The 21,635-nt window shown below is 43.7% G+C and overlaps 2 protein-coding genes across 3 annotated transcripts; both read right to left on the bottom strand.

Moving 5' to 3' along the window:
• Positions 1 to 420: 420 nt before the first annotated feature.
• Positions 421 to 3,438, bottom strand: LOC124683623. Of its 2 annotated transcripts, none has more exons than XR_006996758.1 (5): positions 3,222 to 3,438; positions 1,593 to 2,189; positions 1,399 to 1,510; positions 1,143 to 1,268; positions 421 to 712 (listed from the first exon to the last, which is right to left on the bottom strand). XR_006996758.1 is itself a non-coding variant. In XM_047218105.1 (5 exons), exons 2-5 carry the CDS (start codon positions 1,779 to 1,781, stop codon positions 611 to 613), a joined length of 333 nt encoding a protein of 110 aa, XP_047074061.1. In that variant the 5' UTR covers positions 1,782 to 2,189; positions 3,222 to 3,438; the 3' UTR covers positions 421 to 610. The 2 variants fall into 2 exon arrangements, 1 of the variants encoding a protein (XP_047074061.1); XM_047218105.1 differs by lacking the exon at positions 1,143 to 1,268 and having other exon boundaries at positions 1,593 to 1,673; positions 1,744 to 2,189.
• Positions 3,439 to 4,357: 919 nt separating this feature from the next.
• LOC124693416 (aspartate aminotransferase, mitochondrial-like) lies at positions 4,358 to 8,654 on the bottom strand. Its single transcript, XM_047226894.1, has 10 exons — positions 8,317 to 8,654; positions 8,128 to 8,213; positions 7,271 to 7,477; positions 6,972 to 7,077; positions 6,669 to 6,773; positions 6,359 to 6,531; positions 5,762 to 5,921; positions 5,535 to 5,630; positions 4,799 to 4,893; positions 4,358 to 4,696 (listed from the first exon to the last, which is right to left on the bottom strand). Exons 1-10 carry the CDS (start codon positions 8,494 to 8,496, stop codon positions 4,624 to 4,626), a joined length of 1,281 nt encoding a protein of 426 aa, XP_047082850.1. The 5' UTR covers positions 8,497 to 8,654; the 3' UTR covers positions 4,358 to 4,623.
• Positions 8,655 to 21,635: the final 12,981 nt, after the last annotated feature.

The following is a 21,635-nucleotide window of genomic DNA, read 5'->3' as shown; positions in this document are numbered from 1 at the left end:
CTAGACCTGTAGCAACCACGGTACAATTATGATTTTGCACAAAGAAAAACTCCTTTACACATTCAAAACCGTTCAAATTATGCTTGCAAACTCTAAAATCTTCTCCGTCCTCCCTCCGCCGATCCCTTGTGGTCCGCCTGCGCCGTTGCCCCTCCGCTCACCGTCGGAGGGATCCCGCGTGGGTCGGCCCAGTCGGAAGTCTCCCGCGGGGTACGCCCTGCTCCGCGCGGAGCTCCCTCCTACTGCTGCGTGGCCACTCCGCTCGACTATTGAGGGCACGAGCAAGGCCTCGCCGGCGGAGGACTAGTACCGGCATGGGGGAGCAAGGCCGTGCGGCTCCCGTTCCCACCCTGGCCTTGTCGCCACATTCCCGTTTCCATCCCCGATAGGAGCTCGTCCTCCGTCACCTCTTCCTCGTCAACCACGCCGCCGGAGCGCCCGAGCTCCTTCGCCGGCCGATCCTAGCGCTGCCCTCCACCTCACCACCCTCTAGATTGTGCGGGAAGCAGCAGATCGACGAATGCGAGCTTGACTTTGTACCCTTCGGCCGCCGACGAAACAGAAAATTCTGGCTAACTCCAAGCATCCTTACACCTCCTTGACATCTTCTTCAAGCACAGGGTGAGCAGGCGCACATCCCCAACCACTTCTCCGTCTCCCCATATTCACATCGATGCCGATTTATGGTCAACGTCACCAGGAGCCTGACAGCCTAAAGTTCAGAGAAACACCGAGTCAAATGCTGAACTCAATCATATCGGAACTCTGAATCAGATTCTTGCAGCACCGGAGAAAATAATTATATGACCATCCTTACAATCAGTGATGCATAATCATGGAGTAACTAAACTTTGACTGGCCAAACTGGAAATAAGGGTGGGATGCTCACAAACAAGTCAGACCTCTGCTCTCATGTGCATGTAGATCACACAAGGGTAAAATACAGACCACACTGGGAGAAAGCATTCCAAATCAGTGGGATCATGCTGGAGATTTGCAAGAATAACACGGATGCCATAAGGCAGCTAGCAAGTACAGGAACAGATATGTGTTTTGACATTAGAATGCATAGTACTGTACACAAAGTATTGATAATAAGCAACTTATGTGAAAATCAGCTTACACAAACAGGAAATATTTACCCTCGTGATAGGATAAGCCTATTCCCTCGTGATAGGATAAGCCGCCAAGCATATGGAAAGTGAAGAATTCCCCCGGGTGACTTTCTTGCTCATATTGTCATATGTAAATCATGATTGTGTAAACATCTAGAAATCGTGTAATGATGTATTGTTATGGCACCGAATGACAAAATACCAGAAGAACTTTTAGGTGTAGAGATAATTTACCATAAGTTGATTATGGAAAATTCCAACAATGTCACAATATGTTTCTCACCTTTATTTCTTCTCCACGCCATGAACGGCAATGTTTGTTAATGAGCTCAAGAACCTTGTCCACAGACCATTCCCCATCTAATTGTTGCATGTCTATTCGACCATTGAAGAACCTAACAGACAGAGTCAGGAAGATGGAATATGGTCAGAATCTGGAGAACAGAAGATTATGAAGTGTTGTACAATAAGACATACCATGTAAATATTCTCAAGCAATTAGGATGGTTCTTAAAGGGCTCAAAAACCTCTTGGTGGTGCAATATGGCATACACAACCCTGATCATGAACATGTTAGAAGCAGTTTTGGTTCTGCCTATACAGTAAACTGCATTGGGAACTAACATACCTTGGGATTTCTGGGAAATGCATATGTGAGGATTGCATTCATGATTTACAGAACGATTATCAAGAAGTCAGTGTATATGTGAAGCTATGTTGACTACAAAAGTAAACCGCTCATAAACAATGGTGCTATGACGATGTAAGATAACTGTAGAGTACCATATCATCTGAGACGATGCCTGTTTTCAATTTGATCAGATATAACTTTGAGAGCCTTTTAATTTTTTAACTCAGCTAATTTGGCATACCTGTTAGATGGTACATACAAGCAAAAGGACAAGTTTGCTTTACGTGCAAAAAGTAAGAACCGAATAGCGATTGAGATAACATACTTGCGAGAAAGCATGTCGAAGAGGCTAACCAGCCTTTGAGATGCATACGCGCTCAGCCTATGGGCATGAAGGCCCATGTTTGCTAGAACCGTGAGACAGTTTGCGTGAAGGTAAACATCTGCAAGTACAGATAAGGTTATCATTAGACAGTTATGAACCAAAGTAGTTTTTAGCTAGTGTGTAGTAAGCTGTAAGAATGGATAAGAGTGAGGGAAAAGGAAACTTCTAATGAAGAATGATCGATAACATTGGGTGATTTTTTTACATACGGAACCTTCCCTGAAACAGCAAAATAACTGCATAGTATGTCAAGTCGCAGATTTTAGATTTATGTATGCAGAGGTTATATTTGTTGGTGAACTGCATACATAAATCTAAAATCTGCGACTCCACATCAACATGAAACCTCGGAAACTAAATTTCATATGAATAAACATGTAAGAGAAACAAGCAGTGATAGCTAAAGTAATACCCCAACAGACACTTATCATGTACGGTAACATAGCCTCAGTTTAAGTTTACAATGTGACAAGAACAATGTGAGTTCTCATAATTTGTCGACAACTTAATTATGGCAAATTTAAAGCACAATTTTAGTTATGGCAAATTAATTAACAAAGGGAAGGACGACAATAATTCTTTCAGCATTTCACTTGCAGTGACCACAAACTATGATCCTTTTTCCCACCAACTAGCCAGGACTTCAAATTCATAACCTCATGTTTGTGTGAACCAGTCCTAATTCACCCTGACGTTTTCTGCAACCAGATTAAGCAATAACTGAACATTTTTATATTTACTCAGTCCTTCATTATTCGATAGATTCCTATCAAGCAGTCCAACCCTCCGGTAGCCCATTTTTGAACTACAAAGCACGAACCCTTTTTTTCACGAACTAGACAGGACTGCATCATTTGACAAACAAATTTTGACTACAATGCACCATCCAGGTTTTCACTAATAACTTGCTAGGACTGCCACATTTTGTTTTCCTTTTTTCATGTGTTCCTAATATCAAACTAACAAATTCTGGAATCAGATTACTGAACTACTGCATTTTAATCCACTCGGTAGAAGATAAGTCTAGCAGACATTTTCGCCACTGTCACATTGTAAATATTTACCGCATCTTTTGGGCAGGAATATTTACCTCTTGGTCCAGCCCTTCGATGTTTGATTCATATTTACGGTGCACTGCGCGGAATCAGCCTGCCCGTCACCTTCTACCTCGCCAGCACCTGCTACTGCATCGACGATGCCTGCCACAAAGGGATCCAGCTCAATCGACCCGACATGGCTGTACACACCGTCTCCACCTGACCACCCTCAGCATTCGCGGATCCATCAGCTGCGCCCCCATAGATTGCCACACTTCAATGACAGACAGGAATTCTCCTGGTCATAATCCGAGACAAAATTAAACTCCATAGTTTCGAATCGGGAAAAATCGCATCCACTAACCTGCTCACTGGTTTTAGCACGGGGCGGGGGGAGGGGGGGGAGTCCATAGCCGTCACCGGTATCTCGCCTAGTGGCGTGCACCCTCGCCGCTTTCCTTGCCTAGCCGCCAGCTGAATCGCCGGAATCCAGAACATGGGGAACAGCCGAGGAGCTTCTACAGTTCTGTGGCACCGTCATGGCGATACCAATCTCGTTTTCATTCGTCATGGTCCAGGTACCCCACCTCGACATGTTCCTCAGGTCCAGCTCGTCAGCACGACACGTCCGTCAATCTCAGCAAACTCGCCATCATCCGCCGGTTACTTTCCCGTGAGCCAAGGGTACCAGCATACACGGGGCCACCGGCGTATTCATGTTTTACTGCTGCTTGCATGTCAGACTTTTGTCTCTGGTATATCAATCTCCAAGCACTTCATAACGGTACAGATAACAAGATTAGATGCACCCGGGAGCCAAAACTCCATGCCCTCATAATTCTACGTTTATAGCTTACTGTTGGCCTTCTCTAGCTAGCTTGGCATTTGAGCAGCCAGGCCAAACAAGGTTTCAGTTTTTGGCATTGCAAATTGTAAACTTCAGTTCTGCTTTCTCATGGGTCTGGAGGAGGACCTACCACTTCAAAAAGACCATTATCAATAATATGTCCAGGGTTTTTCAAATTTAATTGTGTTGACTTCTATATTGTCTCTTGAACATGTCAGTAATAGTGCTCCCATTCTCAGTCTAGTAGCGACCATTTGTCAGCTATGATAAGATGCATCGCACACCTAAACTCAAAATACTCCTAATTTAATTTTGAAAAAGGGACATTGCTGTGTTAGGACATTCTCTGCAACTGCAATATATGATCAGTCTAATTCTTATAAATGAAGTAGTCCTGCCTGTGCATCTGCTAAAAGAAATCAATAATATTCGTACACCAATAAATCACAACAATATGGGACGTTGTTTCAGAAAAAATAGCTATATTTGAACATACTCATTTTTCTATCTCATCATGTCGTGGTCAGAAAAGGTTTAAACAACAAGCCACTTGATACATGAGGCTGAAAGGTTCCTCTTATTTCCCAAGATGACAGGACAAAGAGATCTTAATTTGGCTTGGTGACCTCATGAATAGCGTTTGCCAAGTAGGCGACATTTCCTGTTGTTACACCAGCCATGCTGAAGAAGAAACACCAATACAATTAGGCACACGTCATTCATCAGATGCAGAGATCTACTTCCCGAAATCAGAATTACAAATTTTCTTAGATAACTCCATACCTTATCCTGCCATTACGAGTCATGTATATGTGGAATTCTTTTGTTAAACGATCAACTTGTTCAGGTGTCATCCCACTGTAGCAGAACATGCCAATCTGTTCACCAAAGTAAAGCATTCCTTACAGTTATTAACCACCGCCAACGAAATGGCATACCAAAATTCACATCAAATCATAATTGACAATAAATTGTGTCACATACAAAGCCCAAAGTAAATTCAAAACTGAATTACTGTGATGCAGGATGCAAACTCGTAATACAAGTGTTGTTCAAACAACAGATTTTTCCAGTACCAAAACACCTTAGAACTTAGAAGGTTGCAAGGTCAGTGATGTTCCCGCTATGAAGCATAAGACTAGTTTATTTTTTCCCCAAAGGTTATATGCTGTGTCAAACCAACAATACATTGCGCCCTTGGCAGTAGCAATATTTAGTGCTATGTATTCAACGCCATACATCCCAGTTTTTGTGGGAACCATTTACCCTTTATATAGAGAGGTAACACTGTTTTCATGAATCAGCAACTAAACTCCATTCTAACGAGGGCCACTTACATGCAATGTGCAATATACTAGCATTTACATGTGGGCAGTGAGATGCCAGTGCCACAGCCTAAACGATACTTCCTCTGTTCCAAATTATAAGATGTTTTGGTATTACTAAAAAAATAGCCTATTAAAACATGCTATAATCTGTAGCAGAGGTAGCACTGGAAAAGATGCCGATGGGGGTTTACCTGATTAGTAATATGTTCCCATGATAATGGTGAACCCAACTTTTCAAGATTTTCCTTTAGTGCTTTCCGCATTCCAATGATGCGATCAGCCATACCCTGAGACAACAAAGAATAGTTAAAACAGTACAATGAATCCATCAGTTTAATATTATCAAACGATTCAATAATACTTTTACTTCGGAAGTACTATAGACTCGTGACTTAGGAAGAAGAATCGTGCAGATTACCTTGACCTCTTTCAGCCATAATGTTTTCAGGGCTGGATCACCAAGGATTGTGGAAACAATTAGTGCGCCATGCAGTGGTGGGTTACTGTACATAGGTCTGGCAATCTGTTGCAGTTGGCTCTTCACGGCAACTGCTTGCATCTCATCGTCACAGAGAATACTGAAAATGCAGTTAAAATAAAGCAGACCAGGCCAGGGCTTAGGAAATACATGAGTTGTAGCTTATAGTGTCACAAAGTTTGTTTGAGCGAATGAATGGGACGGGGGAATGTTCAAACTAAGTCGAATGGGATACTTGAGAAATCAACGGCTAATACTGGACTTTCAAGGATAAACTTACTCTTCAAGAGCATTTAATAACATAGTCTACTTAAAGCACTAAAAGCCTATACATAGTGCTCAGAAAGTAAACATACATGGCATCATATCATCAATACAGTGACAAATACAGGTAAACAACCCGATTTCCATACGGACCACAAAGACTGACATGTAGCTGGAGAAAATAGAAATTAAAAGAAAAGGTAGGCAGTTGAGAAGAAATAAGTTAATTGTAGTTTGGAAGAAATAGGATAATTATCATGGAAAATTTAGTACCTAAGGCATCCTGCTCTTTGGCCATAAAGTCCCATGTTTTTTGCATAGGACTGTGCGCATCCAATTTGATGCCCATCTTCAAGAAAGATCCGAATTGCCTTGGCATCTCTCTCAGGGTCACCACTGGCAAATCCTTGGTATGCCATGTCAAAGAATGGGAAATGGTTCTTCAACTGAAAGTATGAAAGAAAAATACATCAGCATGCACTCATAAAGAATATAAGAATACTACTGTTCAGCTTCAGAAAAAACAGAATATAAGAATACTAGAATAGCACGTGGCTATTCTGCAATTTGTCGCCATTTGCACCTTGAATTGATGAGATATCTCTCTCCATTGCTCCTCAGAAGGATCCACCCCAGTGGGATTGTGAGCACATGCATGAAGCAAAAAGAAGGAACCATCTGGAGCATTCTGGCAATTGAAAGAAAAACATAGCTCTGAATTAGTTATAGACAAGGAACTGTCAACAAGACAGTCCCCAACAAAAATGGAAGGTTTTTCTGTGCCCAAATTTCAGCTAGGCCAATTATATGAGTACCATTGTTAGAGAAATAGCTAAGAATACTGCACTGCATCCTTGTAAATAAGTTTACAACCTGTGCAAATTACCTTGATATCATTCATGAGGCCTGCAAAATCCAATCCTTTTGTGTCTGGATAGTAGTAGCCAAATGTTCTTTGCGGTACCTGGGCGTCCCTCCAAATATTGTGATGACTGCAGAAGTTCATAGATGTTTGTTGAATGGCGCCGTCTTAAGGATGCTTAAAGAGAAACATTTGCTAAATAAGTGCGCTAAACTTAATTTGGTGAATTTTTTTTTGGTAACCCATTGGACATGTACCCGAAAAATTGGTGACATGGCATGCATGGAATGTGCACAAGTCATATAAGATATATCCCAACTTACTTTGCCCATGTAGGGGTAGGTATGTATATCTGTGAATCTGGCAAGAACCGTTTCTGAAAATCTGCAAAGAGGCGACATGCACCAGTCCCTGAAAGAGTCTGCACGGCTGCAATCCTCTTGTCCTTGATGAACTCGGAATCCTCCCCATAAGCCAACTTGAGTGATTCATCGATCATCTTCGCGCTTCCTCCCATCGGAAGGTACTCCCTGTTTTACAAATTCCACCAGGAAAATATGAGAAGAACTAACCAAGTGAGCCCATGTTTTTCATTCTTGGGAATTCTGAATATCATCCTCTGCAAAATGTCAAGCTGCCAAACAAATGTACTGAAAATTCCAAACGGTGTATTAGAATCAAGGTTTTATTTCTCGGTTGCAAAAAATATACCGGTGGGCACCGGTATTACCGGCTTTTGGAAATACCGGTCATAATACCCATTGGGATTTGTCAAACGAATGAATAAGTTTGAGCAAATTATATGAATATTGGTATATTTTGTAGTCGAGTATAAAGTTTTCACGGTGGTAACCAGAACAACCGGCTTTTGGCGAGATTTCGTAAATGTTGGCCTGATTAGAATCGCTCAGCTCAAAGCGTGTCATGATCCTATCAATAAAGTAGCCACGCTGGTTGGATATATTTGTGGCGAAAAATGTCCCAGAAACAAGTAGAATTGAGCTATCACAGTAGTGCAGGGCAATGTCAATATGTCATCATGAATAAAGCTTGTGGCTACGTCAATTCATCAATTGATTCATCAGGACCAAGAAAACTGCTCCCACAAGCGCATTAATGCCTTAATGGGGGGAAAAGTAGAGGTGATAATACAGAGCAAAGGTGGACAGCGAGATCTCACATGTTGGTGCTCCCGGCGATGCGCCGCTCCGCCTCGCGCACGCACTCCAACACGACGGGCTTCCCGTTGTCGTCGCGGTACGCGCCCTGCGAAATTCAACCAGAGATCGTTCCCCTGCGATCAGCATGCAGCCGGTACAGGGCAAGAAACAGCAGGCCATACGGGAGAGAGAGAGAGAGAGAGACGTACGACGCCGACGTTCACTTTCTCCGGCGAAGGGTCGGCGAGGAAGGCCTCGGTGACGCCGAGGATGGGGTCCTTGGCGGCGGGCTCCACGTGGCCGAACAGCGACGCCATGGACCTCGACGCCGGCAGGAGCGGCCCGCTCCGCCGTTGCCTGATCGCCGCGGCGGCGCGAGACATGGCCATGGCGTTGCTGAACTACGCGGCGGGTGGCGTGAGAGCTTAGCTGGAGTTTGTTGCTGGAGAAGAGGAGTGATGCGAAGGTGGCTTGGGTCGTGGGGAAGAGGCACGTACGGCGCCAGCTGCTGCTGCTCCCGCTGTGTTGCGTGACGCTTTGTTGTTCTGTTCCGGGGCTTTGTGGCCTTGTGGAGTTTGCTGCGCCGTGAGGACACGCCAGTGATCTCTTGTGCGGCTGCATGTGGGGCCTCGTTGTAAGTGTGTCGGTTGCTCTGTTCCCTGGAACTCTCGCGAAACCGTATCGTTCTACTGGTTTCCAAGGTACCCAGTTGGTCCCACACACAGTCACACTTTACTCGTAACAACTCAAGCAAAATTTATACACATCGAAAACAAATGCAACCTATAAATTTACACCTCCAATAAACAAAGGCAACTGAAATTCCTAAACTGAGCAAGGTGAGTATTATTTTTCAAAACACATATACACACAAATCTTACCGCACCCACACAATACTTGCTGAAAGTTTGAGCTGTGGAGTTTCATATATAGATTGGACATGTCACTACATATGTCTTTTATTTTGTTTGTTGTTCTTGGGTGCTGTTGTGCAACTAAATTCCTCTGCACCTATTATCATCAAGCCATTCATTGTAAGAATTTGAGACACGTTTTTTCCAGAAATAATATGCCAAGAACATACGGGAGAAAGAGAGGGAATGATCCAAAAAAGAAAGAATCTAGGGTTTCCCCCCTTCGCTAGCAATCACTAGTAGAAAAAAAGCTTCTAGTCGTGGTTGACAATGGGCTCTAGTCCCGGTTATCCAACCGGGACTACGAAATCGGGACAAGAGATCTCTTTCTTTAGTCGTGGTTGTCCACAAACCGTGACTATAGGTCTCCATGTGTTGAGTGTGATCGAGCGCTACACTGGAGGACCTTTATTTTGTGTTTTACATTTATTTTTAATTTTTTCAGAATTTATAGTATTTGAGTTATTTGACTTCGAGGCCCTGAATCGGCTCAGTGCCACAGAGATGGTGCGAGGTATGTGCCTTGACCACGTGGAGCAGCTCTGCGACGTCCGGGCGAGCTTTCGAGCCAAGGAGAGGCTCGAGCTCGTGCACGGGGAATTGTGCGGCCCGGTGGCACCGGCTACACCGGGATGATGACGCTACTTCTTGCTGCTCGTCGACGACCCCACCCGCTACACATGTGGGTGATGGTCCTCGACAGCAAGGGAGAGGAGGCAGACGCCATCAGGCACGCGCAGTTTTCTGCGGAGGCGGAGTGCATCCACAAGTTGTGCATGTTGCGTACTAACAGCAGTGGAAAATTTACGGTGGGTGAGTTCGTGTCGCTCTACGTTGATGAGGGCATCCAACTCCATTACTCTATGTCGTACAGCCCGCAGCAGAACGACGTTATCGAGCGTCGCAACCAGGCGGTTGTGGGGATGGCTCGGGCCCTTTTGAAGCAAAGAAGGATGTCGGTTGTCTTCTGGGGAGAGGCGGTGGTGACGACCATCTACATCCTCAACTGAGGCTGCTTGGATGAAGGAAGCATCAAGGTGAGCTACATCAACACCACGGATCACCTGGCGGACCTGATCACCAAGCCTCTTGGGAGGATCAAGTTCGTCGAGACGGTTCAACTTCCCCACAAGACGACGTACAAGACTTAAGGGGAGAATGTTGGATAAGTCTCCCTACTATGGTCTTTGTGGAGATACTGTTGCACATGGTCCTTGTGAAAGACTGGCCGCAGCACACACATGATCCTTGTGAAGGACTGGTTATTAGGATGGGATAGTATCCTTGACTGCTTTTAGAGGCATCGAGTACTGCCAGTCAACACCATTTTAGACTAGCATCTAGAAGATGCTCGGATGGCTAGCAGCCTATAAATATGTATCCCCAACCCCTCAGGTTGGCATGGCATTGTGTGAGAAATAAACCAGAAAATTGCCCGAACTCCTAGTGTCGTCCTCTCACTCGATGAGAGTAAAATTTCAGCGACTAACATTATATATGAGCAAGTCCAAATGGCTGGAAACGGATGAAGGATGTGACAACTTGCAGAGTTGGACCAACGGTGGCAATGTTGGTCTAAGGAAGGGTTTAGATGCAGTGGAATCCACCAGACATGGCTCGCCGAAATAGGAGGCACTTCCTGGTGGCAGCCCAAAGATTGATTCTCCCCCGCTTAACTATGAGAGGTTTTCTAACTGTGTAAGTCTATGGTATTCAGAGGTTCCTATATCTGTACAGTTGTGACATCTTTGTTCTATCACCACCTCTTTTTTGCTTTTGGAGTGTTGCGGTGCTTCCATGCTGGTTGGGGGCCACGTGTTACGTTTTTGATTGAGTATTGGGTTCTACATACGGATGCCGTCCGGTGGGGCAGTTCGTCGTTGTTGCTGCAGGATTTGGGTGTCGCAGGTTCATGCTCTCTTTTATATCTGGAAATGACTCTGACGCCATGACAATTATTAGTATTCTCCTACTCTCCCATGTCATCTGATATATGCAGGCCCAACCCTGAATCTTTTTTACCTAATTATCTAATCTCAGAGTTTGCCAAGAGATTGCAGTAGGGAGATGATGGAGAGGTGCTATAGATGTTGATGGATAGGTGGTGGAGATTGTGTGGAAGATCCCCGTGGCGGCGCCGGCGTGGAGAGGAGGCGGCGCCGGCGGCTCCCTATGGGCGGCGGCTGCCCTTGGGGGCAGCGGCCCCTTGCCCCGTCTTCTTCCTTGTACTTGGTGCTGGTGTGGAGGAGGTTTCCCCCTCCTTGGCTTCTTCCAAGGAGGAGGATCTTCGTCACAAGGGATGAATGCCTCAAAAAAGGGTTTTCTCTCAATATATAGAGGTGGAGATGCAATCTTGGCCATATGATGGATGCCCTTTTGTTCCAAGGACTCTTGGGCACCTCTAGAACCTTCCTAGGACTTCCATCTGTTCTTTATGACAAGAGTATGACAAGAGTTTGTTTCAATCACTTCACCATTTTTCAGGTTTCATAAACATCCTACGTACCTTTCAGTAAAACGGGCGCCGTATGTCAAACGAAAGCTCTGCTTATATCTTTTTCAGCCAGGGTTCAATTGAAGGAGATATGCCCTAGAGGCAATAATAAAGTGGTTATTATTTATATCTCTATGTTTATGATAAATGTTTATATGTCATGCTATAACTGTATTAACCGAAACATTAGTACATGTGTGATATGTAGACAACAAGAAGTCCCTAGTATGCCTCTTAAACTAGCTTGTTGATTAATGGATGATTAGTTTCATAATCATGAACATTGGATGTTATTAATAACAAGGTTATATCATTATATGAATGATGTAATGGACACACCCAATTAAGCGTAGCATAAGATCTCGTCATTAAGTTATTTGCTATAAGCTTTCGATACATAGTTACCTAGTCCTTATGACCATGAGATCATGTAAATCACTTATACCGGAAAGGTACTTTAATTACATCAAACACCATCTGCGTAAATGGGTGGCTATAAAGGTGGGATTAAGTATCCGGAAAGTATGAGTTGAGGCATATGGATCAACGATGGGATTTGTCCATCCCGATGACGGATAGATATACTCTGGGCCCTCTCGGTGGAATGTCGTCTAATGTCTTGCAAGCATATGAATGAGTTCATAAGAGACCACATACCACGGTACGAGTAAAGAGTACTTGTCAGGAGACGAGGTTGAACAAGGTATGAGGTGATACCAAAGATCAAACCTCGGACAAGTAAAATATCGCGTGACAAAAGGAATTGGTATCGTATGTGTATGGTTCATTCGATCACTAAGTCATCGTTGAATATGTGGGAGCCATTATGGATCTCCAGATCCCGCTATTGGTTATTGGTCGGAGTGAGTACTCAACCATGTCCGCATAGTTCACGAACCGTAGGGTGACACACTTAAAGTTGGATGTTGAAATGGTAGTACTTGAATATGGAATGGAGTTGGAATATTTGTTCGGAGTCCCGGATGAGATCCCGGACATCACGAGGAGTTCCGGAATGGTCCGGAGAATAAGATTCATATATAGGATGTCATTTTATGTGAATTAAAATGTCGCGGAAGGTTCTATGGAAGGTTCTAGAAGGTTCTAGAAAAGTCCGGAAGAAACCACCAAGGAAGGTGGAGTCCACATGGGACTCCACCTCCATGGCCGGCCAACCCTAGTGGGGGAGGAGTCCCAAGTGGACTCCCCCTTAGGGGCCGGCCACCCCCATATGGGAGGTGGAACTCCCACCTTTGGTGGGAGTCCTAGCTTGGCTAGGTTTCCCCTCCCTTTGGAAGGTTTTTGGTTCGGGTCTTATTCGAAGACTTGGACACCAACTCTTGGGGATCCACCTATATAATGAGGGGCCAAGGGAGGGGCCGGCCACCCCAAGACCACAAGCTGGCCGCCCCCTTGAAGTGGCCGGCCACCCCCTCCCAAACCCTAGCCGCCCTCTCCTCCATATCTTCCGCGTAGCTTTAGCGAAGCTCCGCTGGAGTTCTCCACCACCACCGACACCACGCCGTCGTGCGTCGGATTCAAGAGGAGCTACTACTTCCGCTGCCCGCTGGAACGGGAGGTGGACGTCGTCTTCATCAACAACCGAACGTGTGGCCGAGTACGGAGGTGTCTGCCCGTTCGTGGCGCCGGAACCGATCGTGATCAAGATCTTCTACGCGCTTTTGCAAGCGGCAAGTGAACGTCTACCGCAGCAACAAGAGCCTCATCTTGTAGGCTTTGGAATCTCTTCAAGGGTGAGACTCGATACCCCTCGTTGCTACCGTCTTCTAGATTGCATCTTGGCTTGGATTGCGTGTTCGCGGTAGGAAAATTTTTGTTTTCTATGCTACGTTATCCTACGGTGGTATCGAGCCGTGTCTATGCATAGATGGTTGCACGAGTAGAACACAATGGTTTTGTGGGCGTTGATGCTCTTGTTATCTTTAGTTGAGTACTTTGCATCTTTATGGCATAGTGGGATGAAGCGGCTCGGACTAACTTTACATGACCGCGTTCATGAGACTTGTTCCTCGTTCGACATGCAACTTGTATTGCATAAGAGGCTTTGCGGGTGTCTGTCTCTCCTACTATAGTAAAGATTCAATTTACTCTTCTATTGACAACATTAGTATCAACGTTGTGGTTCATGTTCGTAGGTAGATTAGATCTATATCGAAAACCCTAAACCACGTAAAATATGCAAACCAAATTAGAGAGCGTCTAACTTGTTTTTGCAGGGGTTTGGTGATGTGATATGGCCATAATGTGATGATGAATATGTATGAGATGATCATTATTGTATTGTGGCAACCGGCAGGAGCCTTATGGTTGTCTTTATATTTCATGTTGAGTAGTATTTCAAAGTAGTTGTAATAGTTGCTACATGGAGGACAATCATGGAGACGGCGCCATTGACCTTGACGCTACGCCGACAATGATGGAGATCATGCCCGAAGATGATGGAGATCATGTCCGTGCTTTGGAGATGAAGATCAAAGGCGCAAAGACAAAAGGGCCATATCATATCACATATGAACTACATGTGATGTTAATCCTTTTATGCATCTTATTTTGCTTAGATCGCGACGGTAGCATTATAAGATGATCCCTCACTAAAATCTCAAGATAATAAAGTGTTCATCCTTAGTAGCACCGTTATCAAGTCTTGTTGTTTCGAAGCATCTCGTGATGATCGGGTGTGATAGATTCAATAAGTACATACAACGGGTGCAAGACGGTTTTGCACATGCGGATACTAAGGTGGCCTTGACGAGCCTAGCATGTACGGACATGGTCTTGGAACACATGATACCGAAAGGTAGAGCATGAATCATATGATTGATATGATGAACACTTTGAGTGTTCGCCATTGAAATCACACCTTTTCTCGTGATGATCGGGTTTAGGTGCGGTAGATTTGGTTCGTGTGATCACTAAGACAATGCGAGGGATATTGTTTTGAGTGGGAGTTCACCTAGATTTTTAATTATGTTGAATTAAAATTTGAACTCATTTTGTCATAAACTTAGTCTAAACTATTGCAAATATATGTAGAGATGGCGTCCCCAATCAATTTTAACCAGTTCCTAGAGAAAGAAAAGCTTAAGAGCAACGGTAGCAACTTCACCGACTGGTTCCGTCATGTGAGGATCTTCCTCTGCGGCGGAAATCTGCAATATGTGCTTGATGCACCGCTAGGTGACCCTCCCGCAGAAAATGAAACCGATGAAGTAAAAGCTGTTTACGAGACTCGGAAAACTCGGTACTCTCAAGTTCGGTGTGCCATCCTGTGCGATCCGGAATCCGATCTTCAAAAACGTTTTGAGCACCACGATCCTCATGAGTTGATGAATGAGCTGAAAGCTATTTTGAGACTCATGCGGCCGTGGAATGCTATGAAGCATCGAAACATTTCTTCGACTTGTATGATGGAAGAAGGCAGCTCCATTAGTGAGCACATGCTCGCCATGACCGGGCATGCGAAGAAACTCGATGACTTGGGAATAGTGATTCCTAACGAGTCGGGGATTAATCGTGTCCTTCAATCACTGCCACCAAGTTACAAGAACTTTGTGATGAGCTCGCAATATGCGAGAACATGAACAAGGAGTTACTCGAACTCTTTGGCATGCTAAAAGCTGCTGAGATTGAGATCAAGAAAGAGCACCAAGTGTTGATGGTCAACAAGACCACCGGTTTCAAGACACGAGGGCAAGTCTAAGGGAAAATTCAAGAAGGGTGGCAAGAAAGCTGCCACGCCTCCTATGAAACCTAAGAACGGCCCTAAGCCCGATGCTGAGTGCTATTACTGCAAGGAGAAGGGACAACTGGAAGCGTAATTGCTCCAAGTATTTGGCGGATCCGAAGAGCGGCCTTGTCAAGAAGAAGAAAGAAGGTATATCGATATACATGTTATAGATGTTCATTTCACTTGGTTCTCGTTCTAGTACACGGGTATTTGATGCTTCGGTTCGGTTGCTCATATTTGTAACTCGAAACAGGAACTAAAGAATAAATGACAACTGCTGAAAGATGAAGTGACGATGCGCGTTGGAAACGGATCCAAGGTCAATGTGATCGCAGATCGGCACACTTCCTCTACATCTACCTTCGGGATTAGTTTTAAGCCTAAATAATTGTTATTATGTACCTGCGTTGAGCATGAACATTATATCCGGATCTTGTTTAATGCAAGACGGTTATTCATTCAAGTCTGAGAATAATGGTTGTTCTATTTTTATGAATAATATCTTTTATGGTCGAGCACCGAAAAGAATGGCTTATTTCTATTAGATCTCGATAGTAGTGATACACATATACATAACATTGATGCTAAGCGAATTAAATTGAATGATAATTCTACTTATATGTGGCTTGTCGTCTTGGTCATATTGGAGTGAAACGCATGAAGAAACTCCATACTTGATGGATTACTTGAATCACTTGACTTTGAGTCACTTGATAGATGCGAAGCATGTCTGATGGGAAAAATGACTAAGACTCCATTTTCTGGTATTATGGAGCGAGCTAATGAATTATTGGAAATCATACATACCGATGTGTGTGGACCAATGAGCATAGCATCACGCGGTGGTTATCGTTATGTTCTAACCTTCACAGATGATCTGAGTAGATATGGGTATATCTATTTCATGAAACATAAATCCGAAACTTTCGAGAAGTTTAAGGAATTCCAAAGTGAAGTAGAAAATCAACGTAACAAGAAGATCAAATTTCTACGATCCGATCGTGGAGGTGAATATCTGAGTTATGAGTTTGGCATGCATTTAAAGAAATGCGGAATACTTTCACAATTGACACCGCCGGGAACACCACAACGAAACGGTGTGTCCGAACGTCGTAATCGAACTCTCTTAGATATGGTTCGTTCTATGATGTCTCTTACTGATTTGCCGTTATCTTTTTGGAGTTATGCATTAGAGACAGCCACATTCACTTTAAATAGAGCACCATCAAAATCCGTAGAAACGACACCGTATGAATTATGGTTTAATAAGAAACCTAAGGTCATGCGTTCCTTAAAGTTTGGGGTTGCGAAGCCTATGTAAAAAGGTTACAACCGGACAAGCTAGAACCCAAAGCGGAGAAATGCGTCTTCATAGGATACCCTAAGGAAACTATAGGGTACACTTTCTATCACGGATCCGAAGGCAAAATCTTTGTTGCTAAGAACGGAACCTTTCTTGAGAAAGAATTTCTCACTAAAGAAGTGACTTGGAAGAAAAGTAGAACTCGATGAGATTAATGAATCTATACTCGTTGATCGGAAGTAGCACAATGATCGGAAGTTGTACTCGTACCGTCTACACCGGCAACGGAGGAAGCTAATGATAATGATCATGAAACTTCGAACGAGGAAACTCATCGAACCTCGCGGATCGACAAGGGAACGTGCCACTCCCGATTGGTATGATCCTTGTCTAAATGTCATGATTGTGGATAACAATGATGAGGACCTGCTGACGTATGAAGAAGCGATGATGAGCCCGATTCCAACAAATGGCAAGAAGCCATGAAATCCGAAATGGGATCCATGTATGATAACAAAGTATGGACTTTGGTAGACTTACCCGATAGCCGAAAGGCTGTCAAGAATAAATGGATCTTCAAGAGAAAAACAGATACTTGATGGTAATATTACTGTCTATAAAGCTCGACTTGTCGCAAAGGGTTTCCGACAAATTCAAGGAGTTGACTACGATGAGACTTTCTCACCCGTAGCGAAGCTAAAATCTGTGAGGATTTTGTTAGCAATAGCTGCATTTTTCGATTATGAGATTTGGCGAGATGGATGTCAAAACGGCGTTCCTTAATGGAGACATTGAGGAAGAGTTGTATATGGTACAACCCAAAGGTTTTGTCGATCCTAAAAATGCTGACAAAGTATGCAAACTTCAGCGTTCAATCTATGGACTGAAGCAAGCATCAAGAAGTTGGAACCGACGCTTTGATAAGGTGATCAAAGACTTCGGTTTTATACGGTGTCATGGAGAGGCTCGTATTTACAAGAAAGTGAGTGGGAGCTCTGTAGCATTCACGATATTATATGTAGATGACATATTATTGATTGGGAATGATATAGAACTATTAAGCAGTGTAAAAGGTTATTTGAATAACAGCTTTTCAATGAAAGACCTTGGTGAAGCATCATATATATTAGGCATCAAGATTTATAGAGATAGATCAAGACGCCTAATAGGGCTATCCATGAGTACATACTACGGACAAGATTCTAAAGAAGTTTAGAATGGACGAAAGTAAGAAAGGGTTTTTACCTATGTTACCGGGCAAGGTCTTGAGTAAGACTCAAGGACCGGCTACGACAGAAGAAGAGAAAGGATGAATCGGATCCCTAATGCTTCCGGCGATGGGCTCTATTATGTATGCCATGCTATGTACAAGGCCGGATATAGCGCATCTTCGTTAGTTTGACTAGCGAGATATCAAAGTGATCCAGGAATGGAACAACTGGACAGCGGTCAAGAATATCCTGAAGTACTTGAAAAGAACTAAGGATATGTTTCTTTGTTATGGAGGTGACCAAGAGCTCGTTGTAACAAGTTACACCGATGCAAGTTGGAACAACACGATCCACGATGACTCTAAGGCACGAGTGCAGAGTACGTGTTTATGTTGAATGGTGCTTTGCGGTAGCTGGGCAAGCTCGGACGATTGCGCGGTCGGCGAAGTCTTCAACAGAATCGGAGTACATAGCGGCTTCGGAGGCTTCATCGAAGCGTTATAGATGAAAAGGGATTCATTATGGAAATAAATTGTAGTTCCTAGTGCGTGGACCCCACACCGAGCTCTACAATGAACCTCTTCGTATAACGCTTTCTGATGAAACATGTTCGCCTTGTACTCCGATTCTGTTAATGCGCCACCGTTTACTCGAAGCTAGCGGCTACTGCAGCACCCATTCAATAAACGCGTACTTGAACTGTGCCTTAGAGTAAATGCGGGATAAGTGTTCCGGCGCTACATCGGTATGACTTCACGGCGAAACAACGATCGCCTCCGTAACGAAAGAACGTATCGCCCAGTTCTTTTCAAATTGCTTCGGGATATTCTTGACCGCTTGTCGGTATTCGTTCCTGGATCGCGATATCTGCTAGTCAAACTAACGGCATGCGCTACTATCGGTCTTGTATAACAACATATGAAGCCTACTGCCGAAGCATAGAGATCTGATTCATCCTTTCTCTTTCTTCTGCCGTAACCGATCGCGAATCTTACTCAGACACGTAACATGGTAAACCGCTTTCGCCTTTCGTCATTCTTTCTTTAGAATCTTGTCGATATGCCTGTGATAACCCTGATGACAGCTTGATCTAACTCTCTGGAAATCTTGATACTAATATGATGCTTCGCAGGTCTTTCGATGAAAGGCTGTTATTCAAATGGCTTTACACTGTAATAGTTCTATATCATTCCCAATCAATAATATGTCATCTGCATATAATGTCAGGAATGCTACAGAGCTCCACTCGCTTTCTTCTAATGCGAACCTCTCCACAACTGTATAAAACCGAGAGTCTTTGATCGCCTTATCAAAGCGTCGGTTCCAACTTTCTTGATAACGCTTCAGTCCAATAGATTGAACGCTGAAATTCGCATAAGCACTATCAGCATTTAGAATCGACAAAACCTTTGGGATTATACCATGTAACTCTTCCTCGAATGTCTCCATTAGAGAACGCCGTTTTGCATCCCATCGTCTCATAAATCGAAAATGCAACTATTACAAAATCCTCTGAATTTGCTTCGCTACGGGTGAGAAAGTCAGCTCGCGAAGATTTGTCGAGAGCCCTTTGCGACGAGTCGAGCTTTATAGACAGTAATGTACCATCAGCATCTATTTTTCTCTTGAAGATCCATTTCTTCTTGACAGCCTTTCAGCTATCAACTAAATCTACCAGAATCCACATGCTGTTATCGCGCATGAATCCCATTTCAGATTTCATGGCTCTTGCCATTTATTGGGAATCTGGGCTCATCATCGCTTCTTCCTTCTGTCGCGAAGTCTGTTATCACAATCATGACATTTAGACAGGGTCATACCAATCGAACATTCCTTGTCGTCAAATTCCGATGATTTCGTTAATTTCATGATCATTATCGTGGCTTCCTCTGTTGCGGTAATAGGCGATGCAACTTTCGATAACAGCATGCTGCCACGTCAGCGGTAATAATTCGACAATCATCGATTCTACTTTCTTCGATCTCTTTAATTGAAGTCAAGAAAATTCGCGTTCTTAGCGACAATTTTGCCAGTCTGGAAATAGAAATTATTGCCCTGCCAGAATGGCCTATGAAGGCATTTCGGCACAGATTCTAGCTGTCGATTTATGGCTGCTACATAACCGCTAACCCCAAACGCAAGAGGCGACGACAAATTTCTTATTAAACCATAATTCATCGCGATTATGCATTCTGAATTTGAATAATTATGAAATGAATGAAACATCGCTCATAACCAAAGATAGCGGCAATCGACAAAGAACATCGCCAGCGAATATCTAAGAGAGCCATTGCGGCGACCGAACGCACCGTTTACGTTGTAGTATTCCAGCGTATCAATTATTGAAATATTCCGCGACAAGCACAAATGCATGCCAAACTCATAATGATATTCACCTCCTTGTCAATCGTAAACGATCTTCATTGCGTTGATTTTCTACTTCGCTTTGAATCGCCAAACTATAAATTCCGAATTTATGACTCGTAAGTAGATATACCTATATCTACTTCAGTCATGTTGTGGAGAGCTAGAGATACTTGTTGATAACCGCAGTATATCATTAATTCCACACTTTTATCGTATATATATTTCAATAATTCGTAATCATCACCGATGAGTCTTATCATTTTCCCATCGGAACAGCGCCCTCTATCAAGTGACTCAAAGTCAAGTATTCAAGTAATCCATCGTTAGGTTTCTTCATGGAATTTACTCAATAATGACCAAGGCAACGTGCCGCATATAGAAATAAGGGTATCATTCAGTGGCAAACAGCATCCATGTATATGTAATCACTACTATAGGATCTGTAAGCCATTCTTTCAGTGCTCATTCACATAAAGATATTATTCATAAAAATAGAACAGCCATTGATATGGGGCAGATGGGCATAACCGTCTTGCGTCAAACAGAGATCCAGGATATGTATGTAACGGTACATAATGTATTATTTGAGCAAAACTGTCGAAGATGATGTAAGAGGAAGTGTGCCCGGCTGCTTGATCACATTGACGAATCCGTTTAGCGGCGCGCTCATCGCTTAAATCTTTCGGCAGTTATCTTTATTCTTTAGTTCACTGTTGCCGGTGCAAACGGCGGGCGATGCCGGTACTGCGGCGAGAACCCGATGAAATGAACATCACTAACATGCATATCGATATGCCTTCTTTCTTCTTCTTGACGAACGCGCTCTTGATCGCGAATACTGAACGGTGCGTGTCCCTTCTCCTTCTTACGATATTAGCACTCAGCATCGACGGGCGTTCTTGCGTTTCATAGGAAACGTGGCAGTTTTGCCTTGCCTAACAGTACTCGCTAGACTTATACGTAACTCTTGAAAGCTGAGTAATCTGATGACCATCAACGCGATGCTCTTTTCTTGATCTCAATCTCAGCGACTTTAACATGCCAAAGTGATAACTCCTTGTTCATATTCTGCATATTGCGATTCATCACAAAGTTCTTGTAACTTAGTAGCGAGTGATGAGACTGATTGATGTTAAATCACTATTCCCAGAATCGCGAGTTTCTTAATGCGTCAGGCATATGTGCTCGCTAATGTGCCTTCTTCATCATCTGACTGAAGAAATGTTGATGCTTCATAACATTCCGCGGCATGATCTCGAAACCAACCCACGACTCATTCATCAGCTCATGAAAGATGCGAGTATAAGCGTTTTTGAAGATCGATTCAGGCTGCAGTCTTTGTAACGAATTGCGAGTTTTCGAGTCACAAACAAGCCACACTCATCGATTTCATTTAGGAGAGTCTATGACCATCAACATATTGCAGATTTCGCCCGGAAGATCCTCGCATGGCGAACGATCGTGCTACGTTGCTCTTAAGCTTTCTTTCTA

Source organism: Lolium rigidum, chromosome 1 (assembly GCF_022539505.1).
Source record: "Lolium rigidum isolate FL_2022 chromosome 1, APGP_CSIRO_Lrig_0.1, whole genome shotgun sequence".
In the NCBI taxonomy this organism is placed as follows: domain Eukaryota; kingdom Viridiplantae; phylum Streptophyta; class Magnoliopsida; order Poales; family Poaceae; genus Lolium; species Lolium rigidum.
This window is presented reverse-complemented; position numbering and strand designations above follow the sequence as displayed.